At 46.0% G+C, this 12,043-nt stretch overlaps 1 protein-coding gene across 1 annotated transcript; it reads left to right on the top strand.

Moving 5' to 3' along the window:
* The first annotated feature begins 3,944 nt into the window (after positions 1 to 3,944).
* Positions 3,945 to 10,272, top strand: GLRX2 (glutaredoxin 2). The gene is made up of 5 exons (XM_059728411.1): positions 3,945 to 4,033; positions 4,789 to 4,821; positions 5,309 to 5,372; positions 8,247 to 8,423; positions 8,995 to 10,272. The coding sequence occupies exons 3-5, from the start codon at positions 5,310 to 5,312 to the stop codon at positions 9,139 to 9,141; spliced, it is 387 nt and encodes a 128-aa protein (XP_059584394.1). The 5' UTR covers positions 3,945 to 4,033; positions 4,789 to 4,821; position 5,309; the 3' UTR covers positions 9,142 to 10,272.
* The last annotated feature ends 1,771 nt before the right edge of the window (positions 10,273 to 12,043 follow it).

Raw genomic sequence — 12,043 nt, 5'->3', positions numbered from 1 at the left:
GCTGATGTGCAAGAAATATTAACGTGTGTAATAACCAAAAATATACACAGAATAGATTACATGTTATATCAAAACCAGCATAATATGTGTGCGCTAAAACATAATAATGAAATGAATGATATCATCTACTAAAAACACAGCAGCCTCAGAACTACAGCACAGTAACTGTTTATTCAACACACTGTTTAGCAGGTGAATAATTTAAAGACAATTTAAAGTAGGCAAAATATAACTGCCCAAATTGGAATCTGATATGGCCAACAGAATTAACTGATCTATTCTTGAAAACAAGAACAACGGCAAACCCTGCTATGGAAACTTTTGTCCCCCGGTAGTTGGGATCTTCTTTTCTTTACCCTATCAAAAAGAGCCCTTTTTGTAGCAACTGCCTCTACATTCCATATGTATATTTGCCAGTATCACATATCAAGAATTAAGAGGGATACATGTACATTTTCAGCTCAGTTCTCACCTTTATGCAAAACATTACTTTATCAAGGCACACAATCAAATGTATGACTTGAAAAAAGAAAGTCACTTTAAAGATACCTTAGTCCAGTAATTCTCAACCAGGGTGCCAGGGTACTCAGGAGTGCCATGTGATCCTTTCAGAGGCGTAGCAGGGTGCCACACAATATTAGCACTGTTAAGTGTGTAAAGGGGGCTGGGGTGGCATAGTTGTTAAGGCACACAGTTGACAGTCCAGAGGTTGCAAATTCAAGGCGATAGCAGAAGCATTCTTGACACAGTCTGTCAGGCTCAACAAACTTGTGAATTCATGCAGAAGCCCAGACATGAGTCACAAGAAAAAAAAAGATTTCCAATAGGAAACTATAGTGTTAAAATTTTGACCTGCTGTGATCTTTCTGAGTTCTTTGCAACAGAATTTCTCTTTTTCCATAGCAAAAATAAATAACAGTGAAAATTAAGGGCTGGTAATTTTCAGGTGTGCCTTGAGTCTAACAAGAAGTGAATTTGAATAGGTTAAGAACTGCTGCCTAAATCTGATTTTTTTTAAATAAGCAATGCTTGCCACTAAATCATCCACTACAGCAAAGGTTCAAAGAAAACTTACCATTCATTGTTTTTGTTTTTGAAAATAACAGCAAATAAAAACTATAGAAATAGGAGGTTATAAAGTAGATTCCTGCAATTTGTTTATATAATGATGTTACAAAGCCATCAACTTAGACAACTTCTTATTACTAAGTCAAGATCTGTTGACAGATTTTAGAACAGAACTATTTTCATGTAGTATCAGTAGATATATCAGTAGATATTTAATTCTTATCAATTTTATCACAAGGAACAGGATCAAACCATATTTCATATTAAATGTCTTAGTCTGAAAGTGTCTAGCTTTTTCAGTCATGCCTCTATTCTTATTTCTCATCTCTTCTGCATGGACGCCAGTACTTTTATTTCTCTGCTTAGACTGTAGATAATGTTTTGTTGCTAATAAATTGGGCTAACAGCCAATAAAATCATATGTTTTGCAAGATGATGTCTTTAGGACACAAAATACAAACACAATAATTTCAAGCCAAAAATGAAACTAGAACCTTTATGTATACTTTTAAAATATCATAATTCTCTGAACTCAGCATTTAGATAAAAGAACCTGTACATACTTTCAGCACGGAAGAAATTATCTGTATTAAGAAAGTATCTTGCCAAATACTGCATATTGTATTATGTTGTTTTAACTCTATTCTATGAATATTATATAGTTGTATAGTCTAGCATTTTATGTTCATATGTATAATAAATATGTATTTTACTTCTAATGTTTATAATCACTAAATATCACACTGAAAGTGCAGTATTTTATCATTTTTAATAAATACTAGCATACTGGAAAATATTATTAATTTGTTTTGGAAAACTGAGAACAAGATAATATCAATAATTAAGTTATCATATTTCAGCTAAAGAATTCTAGGATCACTGACCAGTTTGCTGAGGATGATTAACAGGCCAGGCCACTAAGTTTAGAGAGGTCATGGAAGTCTGCTGAACTAATTTGATCCTAATATACAGCCAGACTGACAGGCTCAGAGTGTTTGTAAAACTATGAATATCTGTTGAGTTAGAAGAGAGATCCAAAAGGCATAGATAAAGCGTGTGCATATTACAAAACAGCACATATTCAAGTGATCTAGGTTTGTTTTCCTATTAGAAACACCTCAACAGCAAAAATCTTCCAGTGCTGAAGGTATGGAGCAGCAGGCCCCTGTGCACATAATTCAGTGTGCTCTGCAGACTCCCTCAGTCTGATCTTGCTACTCCTGCCACCAGAATGCCCCAGTGCTGGGATGAGATCAGCTCAGAGATGAAGAGCAGCTAGAAGAATCCAAGCAAGACAGCGGAAAGCACTCTGAGGAGTTCACTGCCATAGCACAGTCTCCTTCTATCAGAATTACATACCTAATACTGGACAACCCAATTCTGAAAACACTCTTGCATTCCTAACTGATTATTTGATACTGTGGGCCATGTAGGCAGTTTTGGGGAGCTGCTGCGAGCCAGTTAGCACCCCTTCCCCACAACAGCTCTCCAAACCCAGAGTCCATGCCCCCTGTGGCTCCTCCTAACCGCCGCCACCAGCAGCAGCAGCTAAGTGCACACCCCGACCCCAGTCTGCCCCACACCCGCTCTAGACTCACCCCAGCCAAAGCAGACCAACTCGGGACCTGCCAGGGCTCACACGCACAGCCCCATCCCTGGCTTACCCTATGCCCACTCTGAACCAGCCTGCCCATGATGAGCAGTAGCAGCAGCAGCAGCAACAGGGGGCAGGCAGAAGCTGCTGCTGGGCTTGGGGAAAGAGGCCACCTCCCCTTCACTGCTGTTGGGCGCTTATTGCAGCTGGCTGGAGCCTGCACCCAGGCTGCCCTGAAGCAACTCTGTGCTGCTACTGCTGCCTTGCTGGGTGCCCCAGAGGCAGTGCCAGTGGTGGAGGTGACAGTAGGAGAGGAGCCGCAGGGCAGCCCAGGCACAGGCTCCTGGTGGCTGCAGCAAGGGCCTGGCAACAGTGAGGGGGAGGTGGCCACTCTTCCCCCATGCCCAGCAGTAGCTTCTGCCTGGCCACCACTGCAGCTGCTCAAGATGCACAGGTGGGTCCAGAGCAGGCATGGGGTAGCCCCTAGGCCAGGGCTGTGCCTGTGAGTCCCAGCTGGTTCAGAGCCTGTTAGCTCTGATCAGGGCAGGATTGGAGCAGGTGCGAACTGGGCCCAGATTGGGGCTGTGCATCTGGGCCCCCACCAGTCTCCGTGTGGCTGTGACTGGCAGCAGCTGGAAGGAGCTCCTGCCGCCTGGACTGCCTAGAAATGGAGTCCAGCCGTGAAGCCACCCCAACCTCACTGTGCACCTGGGGGTGGTGGGACACACAACGGGCTGGATGGCACTTGGGACAAAGTCCCCATGTGGACTGGATCCAGCCCGTGGGCCATATTTTTCCTACCCCTGTGCTAAGCTCACATGTATTATGTTCTCCCACCGGTCAGACCTTTGACATGCTCTTCCAAAATGTGGGCCAAAGTCCACCAAGTAGACTATAAGCCCCGCTGCATGCGGGAGTGGTGCACATCACTGATCACTTGGGAGAACAAAAATTAAAAATAAGGAAGGGCAGAAGTTTAAAAAGAGTGCACGGCAGGCGGGAGGGCACTGAGCTGAGGACACGGGACAGTGCCCACTGACCCTTGAGGAAGTCCGAGGAGCTGCCCAGTGGAACTGCCCGGAGCAGTGGTGATGAGTAGGGGGTGCACAGGAGTGCACATGCACCCCTGAGAGCGCTGGTGTACCCCCTGACAGGCCACGTTCCCTGCTTTGCCGGCAGGCTGGTGCGAGCGGAGCCGACCCCACGAAGCAGCAACGGGGGGGGGGCGGGGCAGGCAGCGCCGAGGGCAGCCCCGCGCTCGGGGGGCCTGAACTCGAGGGCGGACCGCGTTGAGGACCGCCAAGGGAAGGGAAGGGAAGGGGCGCTCCGGCCCCTTCCGCAGGCGGAGCCATGGTCCTGCGCGCGGCTGAGGTCAGTGCGGCGTGGGGGGATGGGCTGGCTCCTGCGGCGGTGCCCGGGTCCGGAGCGTCCTCGGGATCAGTGCACGGCCCGGCCCGGCCCGGCCCGACACTTGCTCCGGGTTAAAAGGCTTCATTCCAGTTGTTCCCACGGGCCCCGCCAGCCCCAGCGCTTCATGGTCATGGGCTTGCAAAGCAGCAGGCAGCGGGAGTCCGGACCCGTTTGTAAGGCTTCTAAGAAAAAGGCCACAGATGACTCTTGCTGCTCTTACCATCTGCTTGGGGTGTGGCCATGGGGTGCCCGGGCTCCTGGGGTGCACCAAGGGCTCCTGGGGTGTGCCTGTGGGCATGCCAAAGCTCCTGCTGGGGCCAAAGCCAGAGGCTCATGGTTAGAGGGTCTTGCCCTCAGGAACAGACCAATCACTGTATTTGGGGCCATGCTCTGACTGGTATAGACGTGGGCATTTTTTTAATCTTTCTCCTTAACTGGGAGTACGATCCTGTTCCTGGGATCTCCTGAACGTGCATTCACCTTTTGTAGAAGCAATATGTTGGCTGCCCTGATCCCCCCACTTTATCTGGGGCAGGTTCGGGTGTTAGGTCCGTGCTGTGTCGGGCCTTACAGTAGGCTTGTGTAGTTTTGATTATGATTTATGTGGGAAGGTTTGGATAGGGATGATCCCGCCTCAAGCAGTGGGGTGGAGTAGATGACCTCCGGAGGTCCCTTCCAGCCCTACTCTATGACTTTATGCCTTTATGTACTTGCAGGGCAAAGGAGGCTTGGAAGTGTCATTTTTTAAGGTACTCTTCTGTCATGTTTTCCCCGCTGGGCCTTGGCTATGTAGGTGTTGGTCTGCAGAAACAAAATTATGAGGCATGGCTGGGTGTGTGGGGTCTGGTGGGAAAGCTGTCACTCTTCTGAAATTCTGGGGCACCTGCAGTATCTTTTAGTGTTTCCTGGACTGTTACTACCATTAGATGTGGCACATTATTTTGACATTGCAGTATGCATTGATTGCAGCCAGGGCCATAACTGACCTTTTATAAAAGTCCCAAACAGGTCCAGTCCTTGTACATAATCCTTGGCACTAGACCTCTGTGTCCCAAACACAGTACAGTCTTGAGCCAGACTTCAGAAATTAGCATGCAGATTTCAGTGGGGATGGCCATGTTAGAAAATGTTGATTTGACACCAATCTTTAGTATCCTGTTAATATAACTTGTGAACCATAAAAATTAGTGCTTTATTTAGAGCGTTTAAATGCTTAGTCTTTTTTTTTTTTCTCAGAATGGGGAATAGCCCACCTACTTCCATGCGACTGTCTAATGATGCTACTTTGAACCAGATCCAGGTAAACTGAGGAGCTAAATACTTGTTATTTAGCAAGGATAATTTTTTCTGGCATGTAGAAAAAAAATCTGCTTGTGTAAGTTAATAACTGCCACTTTTTAATCAATTGAAGAATTGTTTTTAATACATCTCCGTATTAAATATCCATAAACTTAGTACATAATATATATAGATTCATAGATTGTAGAGTCGGAATGGACCACAATGAATTATCGTGTCTGACCCCCTGCCTCTGGCAGGAAAGAGGACTGAGGTCAAATGACCCCATCCAGATGACTGTCTAGCCTCCTCTTGAAGACTTCCAAGCTAGGTGATAGCACCACGTCTCTTAGAAGCCCATTCCAGATCCTGGCCACTCTTACTGTGAAAAATTTCTTCCTAATATCTAACCTAAATCCACTCTCAACTAGTTTACACCCGTTATTCCTAGTCACTCCCTGGGGCGCCTTAGTAAACAGCACTTCCCCTATTCCCCGTTGACCTCCCCTAATAAATTTATAGGTGGCCACAAGATCTCCCCTCAGCCGTCTCTTGTGAAGGTTGAAGAGATTCAGCTCTCTCAACCTCCCCCCCCCCCCGTAGGGTCTATCACGAAGGCCGCTAATCGTGTGAGTGGCCCTCCTCTGGACCCTCTCGAGATTCCCCGCATCCCTCTTGAAGTGCTGCGCCCAAAACTGGACACAGTACTCCAACTGTGGCCTGACCAGTGCCACATAGAGGGTGAGCATCACCTCCTTTGTTCTATTAGTCGTATACCTGCTAATGCACGACAAGGTGTGATTGGCCTTGTTGGCCTTGTTACACTGCTGGCTCATGTTCATCTTGGAGTCAGTTATGACTCCCAGATCCCTCTCTGCCTCTGAGCTGCTGAGAAGGACACTCCCTAACCTATAGGTGTGCTGGGGATTCCTCCTTCCCAGGTGGAGTAGTTTGCATTTATCTTTATTAAGTTGCATCCTATTTCTCTCTGCCCATTGATCCAACCTGTCCAGGTCAGCCTGAATCTGCTCCCTGCCCTCCGGTGTACTAACTTTGCCCCATAACTTGGTATCATCAGCGAACTTGGAGAGGGTGCTCTCCACACTCTCGTCCAAATCGAATTGAATAATATCGATCCAAAGACCGAACCCTGCAGGACCCCACTGCCAACCTCCCTCCAGGCCGAGAAGGACCCATCCACCACCACTCTCTGGGTGCAGTCCCTAAGCCAGTTGGCCACCCACCTGACCGTGTAGGTGTCTACTCCACAGTCAGCTAGCTTCCCAATGAGGATAGGGCACAAAACTGTGTCAAAGGCCTTCCTAAAGTCCAGGAAGATGACATCAGCCTCGGCTCCCGCATCCAGGCAGTGTGTGACCTGGTCATAGAAGGCTACAAGGTTTGTCAGGCAGGATCTACCTGTGACAAACCCATGCTGGTTTCCCCTCAGCATCGTTTCCCCTGCTGGGCTTGCACAAATGTGTTCTTTGATTATTTTCTCTATCATTTTCCCAGGAATAGAGGTAAGACTGACTGGTCTAAAATTACCCGGCTCATCCCCTTTCCCCTTCTTGAAAATGGGCACCACATTGGCCCTTCTACAGTCCTCAGGGACCTGGCTGGAACACCATGAGTGCTCGAACAGCTGTGCCAGCAGCTCAGCTATGACAGTGGCCAGTTCTTTCAGCAGCTGTGGATGGAGGTCATCCGGGCCTGCTGACTTGTACCCATCCAGCTCCTCCAGGAGCTCCTTAACTATTTCAGAACTAACCATAGACAGATTGGTACCATGTGGACGTCCATCAGTGATCGAGGTGGGAGAATTGGCTTGGTCGGTACGTAGAAATACTGAAGCGAAGAACTCATTGAAGAGCTCTGCTTTTTTCCCTGCGTCAACCACCAACTGTCCTGATTTGTCCTGCAGCAGCCCTATGTTCCTCTGAGCGTTCCTTTTGCCCGCTATGTACCTGAAGAAGGACTTTTTATTGTCCTTGATTGTTGAAGCCAGCCTGAATTCGAGCCCCGTCTTGGCCTGTCTAACTGATTCCCTGCAATAGTGCACCAGGGAGAGAGATTCCTCCTTGGTGGCTGCTCCCTGCTTCCATTGCCTATACATCTCTTCCTTTGCCCCCAGACTCTCCTGGAGTTCCCTGTTCAGCCAAGGGGGCTTTTTTGCACTATCACCATTTGTGCTATTGAATCCCCATCCTGCATTTTGATTTCTTTGGCTGGGCTCTCAATCCTAAGTAGTTTAAGTTCAGCACTGGTATAAACTTTGAATAATATTATCTTGGGTATTAATCCCTTACAGTCAAGAGAATTAAAAGCAGGAGACTTGCACTGCTTCAGCTGTGGAGTCCAGCTGGAATCAAGAGACAGAATGTACCTTAAGCTGGCAGCCTTGGTTTCCTTAGGCGTACAGATTTTGGTGTTGGGGTTTGTCAAGTTTGTACTAGGGTGCCTGCTATACCTCCTGGCCCTCATGAAGGGATTATTTCATCTCATCAATATCTACATATTTGAAGACACATATGAATCCAAGATGAGTTTTGCAATGCTGTTTGTTGGGAAAGCTTCAGCAGCATTCTTCCCCTTTCCATCCTGCTAGTTGAAAAACATCAGTGAGCAGTACAAAGTGTGTTTCTACAGCAACAAAAGTACATGGTACTTTCCTTTAAATGGCACATGGTAGCCGTGTGCATTTAAAGGAAAATGGCTCCTATCCTAGAATTCTTGGAACATTTCAGATGGAAGCCACTGATCTCTATCGTTTGTTGTCTTAAGTGAACGATAAAACTCATGTTTTGTGTCTAACTATCTTTAAGAAAGTGTTGAGTGTTAACTAGTGATATTTTAAAAACAGTAAATTGACTCAAACTCCTTTTTAAATGTACAGGAAACTATTTCAGACAACTGTGTGGTGATTTTCTCTAAAACAACGTGTTCTTATTGCAAAATGGCAAAGAAGCTGTTTCAGGATATGAATGTAAATTACACAGCAGTAGAATTAGACATGCAAAGGAATGGAAGCCAGCTCCAAGAGGTTCTTCAACAAATGACTGGTGGCAGGACAGTGAGTATATCTTCTCTGGTATAATGAAGGCCACACACACAAATTGTACCCCATTGACTGTGACCTCACCAGATCTTGCATGCCAAGCAAGGTTAAACCTGGAAATTAGCTCCCAATTAAACTGAGGATCTCTCTTGTTCTTTGTGATACTGACCTAAAACCCCATGGCAGTGTAACTTACTGCGCTGTTAGGAACACTGTCTTTTGAGTGGTACTTTATAAAGACCTTTTAAGCCATAGACACACAATCAAAAACACTTGGAGCCATGACCCATTTGCAAGATTTTATTCCCATGTTTTGAGAATTTTAGTAATTGTATCCTGCATATGTGACGTATCTCTGTAACTTCATTTGAATCATTTTTTTCACTGATTATTCAAAAATTATCTGCAGTGACACCATCTTTTGAAGAAAAGGTAAACATTGAAGCATTGCAGGATGCTCTTTAGGGAAGTTTATGTTGGAAATGCTAACATGTTACAGGTTAACATTAAATATAAGACTAGGAATGTTGTATATTTTTTCATGGTAGGCTTAAGCATACTCCTTTTTTTTTTTTTGTATTAACAGGTTCCAAGAGTGTTTGTCAATGGGTCTTGTATTGGCGGTGCTACTGATACTCAGAGGCTTCACCAGGAAGGGAGGTTACTTCCACTAGTCCATCAATGTCAAATGAGAAGAACAGAAAATTCTGAACAGCCATGTAGTCTACCTTAGCTTTGTTTTCAAAGGTGCCCTGTATCTAGAAGAAAAACATCTAAAAACCATGTTTAGACCCCTAAGAGACCATTAGAACTGTTGAGACTCATCATAATTGAAAATCAAGCCATTGATCTTGGACCTTAAAGATGGACTTAAATTCCAGTTTTTAGGTGTCTAGACTTGATCATATTGGCCACCTGTGTACTGGAAGAAACAGGACTTTGAAATCAAGGTTTCCTGAGTTGTAAATCGTCTTTGGCACACACTTTATGGGCATGGATAAGTCATCTAATTTTCTTGCTCTAGCTTCATCAGATACCATGGTAAAACCCCCAGTGTATGTTAACTAGTGGTTTGTTTGTTTTTGTGTTTTTTAATTGCAGAATTTTGAAGGTGTAAAAGACTATGTACACTTTAAATACGAAGTAAACTAGAAAGTGTTACATCGGGGTGTCAAACTCATCTGGGCCTAGTGATCAGGTCAGTGGCAGAGATTGTTCATGGGTCAAGTGGGCCAAGACAGGTACCACATGTAGGTAATGCTCAACTGGCCAGGGCAGGTGCCATGCACTGCCCAGTCTCAGACCAGCTAAAGTAGGAGCGGTGTGTGATGCAGGAGTTGGTCTAGTGTGCAGTATGTGCAGCATGTAGGTCAACTCCAAGCCCTAGCGACAGCACTAGGGACTGGATGATGAGGCTCAGTGGGCTGAATCCAGCCTGCAGGCCAGATCTTTGATACCACAGTGCTATACCAACTTATGTGAAATACATAACCTGTTAAACTTGAACTGCACATCCTCTGCAAAGCATCCATTCATTTCTATAGGTTCTTACAAGATTTTGAAAGTTCCAATAAGCTGTAGTTCAGGCTAGTTTGATACACTCTCTAGCTAGTTTTACTGTAATTGAATTGGAATAATCTTTTTTCCAAGTGTTTTGTCTAAAATCAAGTCAGTGATAAAATGGAATTCTTCTGTATCTTAAATGTATCACAGTGGAGACAGTAAAGAGCAACATGCTGAAATATTTCTGCACATATTAATCCTGCCATTGCTGTGTGACTTTCTTTTTAATTTTATTATGTCTATAGTGTTTGTACCATGCAGTTTTATTCTTATTAAAGGCAATTTGATCAGCTGCAAACAAGGGTTTTTTAGTGATGTGTATATATTCTCAAATTAAATTGGAAACAGCTGTTTTCATATAGATTCTATCCAAATCTCTAAAATATTGTACTAAAGTAGATAAAGGTATAGCCTCTGGAAGCCAGCTTTTGTAAACCTACAAAAATGTAGTTTTGCAATATTTACCTTTTTAAAAGATTGAGAAGAAAACTGCAAAACTGACTACAAGACCTTGCAATATTGCATCACATTTTAATCTGGTTCATATGTGAATGCCTAATTGGCTACTATGGACTGGAACGTTCTTGCACAAAACAGCATTCTGAAAAAAATAGCTGGGGCTTCTTGGGCCGTGTCCAGATGAGCATGGACTTGCAGTATGTGACACCACAGACACATTTCTGGTACCACGTATCACATGTTCAGTTCTCTGCACTGCAAGGAAGCAGCGTGGATATTTTTTTCTGACCCCTGGGTATCCAGGGGTAAAAAAAAAAACCTGCTGGAAAAAGAAGCGGAGTGGCACACGCAGGGATGGGTACAACTCAAAACCAGAGCCGGGCTAGCTGGAGCTGTGCTGCAGCTGCCTGCCAGGCTACGGGTGGCAGAATTGCTGCTGCTGCTGCTGCTGCTGCTGCTGCAGCCCCGGGATGCCCCCAGGATCCCAGGTACGGTTACTGGGTCCAGCTCAGTGCTGGCCCCAGTCTTCCCAACCCGCCCCCACCCCAGCGTGGCGGGGTAACTTGTCATGTGCCAGGGTGCACATGGCACGGGCATTCACTGGGGACAACTAGTGTTGGCACAATATGTGCCACTGCTAATTGTCCCAGGGTAACCAAATGTCTACACCATGTGTGGATGCAGCCTTGGGCTATATCTGTACCATTTCCACAATGCTTTTCAGAGTGCCATTGAGGACCACAGCCATTCCTATTCCTGTTGCACATGTACCAAGACACACCGCCACCTTTCCAGGCAGAAGCTTCCCTGGCCTTTGGGGTCTGATCCAACTTGGGAGCACACATCTGTAAACAAGGAAACTGCCACTTGCAGATGTACCCCAATGTTAAGGCACAGGGGGATAAGGACACCTGTCATGTACATGGCACTTGACCCAGGAGCAGCAGCAAGTAGAAGGGAAAACTACGGGAGCAGACCTGCACTAAGGGAAACTATTGCAAGCAGGAGGGAACTCTGCACTTGCATGTATGCAACAGAATGATTGCCCAGGCATAGGTTTGCAATACTCTCCTCCATGTCACTGTGGGACCTCTGGCACAGCTCTACGAGCACTCATGACACTCGGGTGATGTGCCGGAGGACTGGAAAAGGGCCACTGTGGTCCCCATCTTCAAAAAAGGGAGGAAGGAGGACCCAGGAAACTATAGGCCCATGAGTCTTACCTCGGTCCTGGGGAAGCTTTTCGAAAGAATTATCCTGGCACGTGTCCAGGAAGGGCTGGCAGGGGAGGTTATGCTCAGGGGCAACCAGCATGGGTTCATTAGGGGCAGGTCTTGTCAAACCAACCTGGTGGCCTTCTACGACCAGGTCACCAAGTCCTTGGATGCAGGTGTTGCAGTGGATATAGTCTTTCTGGAATTCAGGAAGGCCTTTGACACCATCTCTCACCCCATTCTCAGTAAGAAACTAAGAGACAGTAGTGTTGACGCCTACATGGTCAGATGGGTCACTAACTGACGAGGGCCGCACCCAGAGGGTGGTGGTGGATGGGTCTTATTCAACCTGGAGGGATGTGGGCAGTGGGGTTCCCCAGGGCTTGGTCCTCGGGCCCG

The sequence above is a fragment of the Alligator mississippiensis genome, chromosome 5 (assembly GCF_030867095.1).
Source record: "Alligator mississippiensis isolate rAllMis1 chromosome 5, rAllMis1, whole genome shotgun sequence".
NCBI lineage: Eukaryota > Metazoa > Chordata > Crocodylia > Alligatoridae > Alligator > Alligator mississippiensis.
The sequence above is the reverse complement of the archived record's forward strand: the minus strand, read 5'-3'. Positions and strand labels throughout refer to the sequence as shown.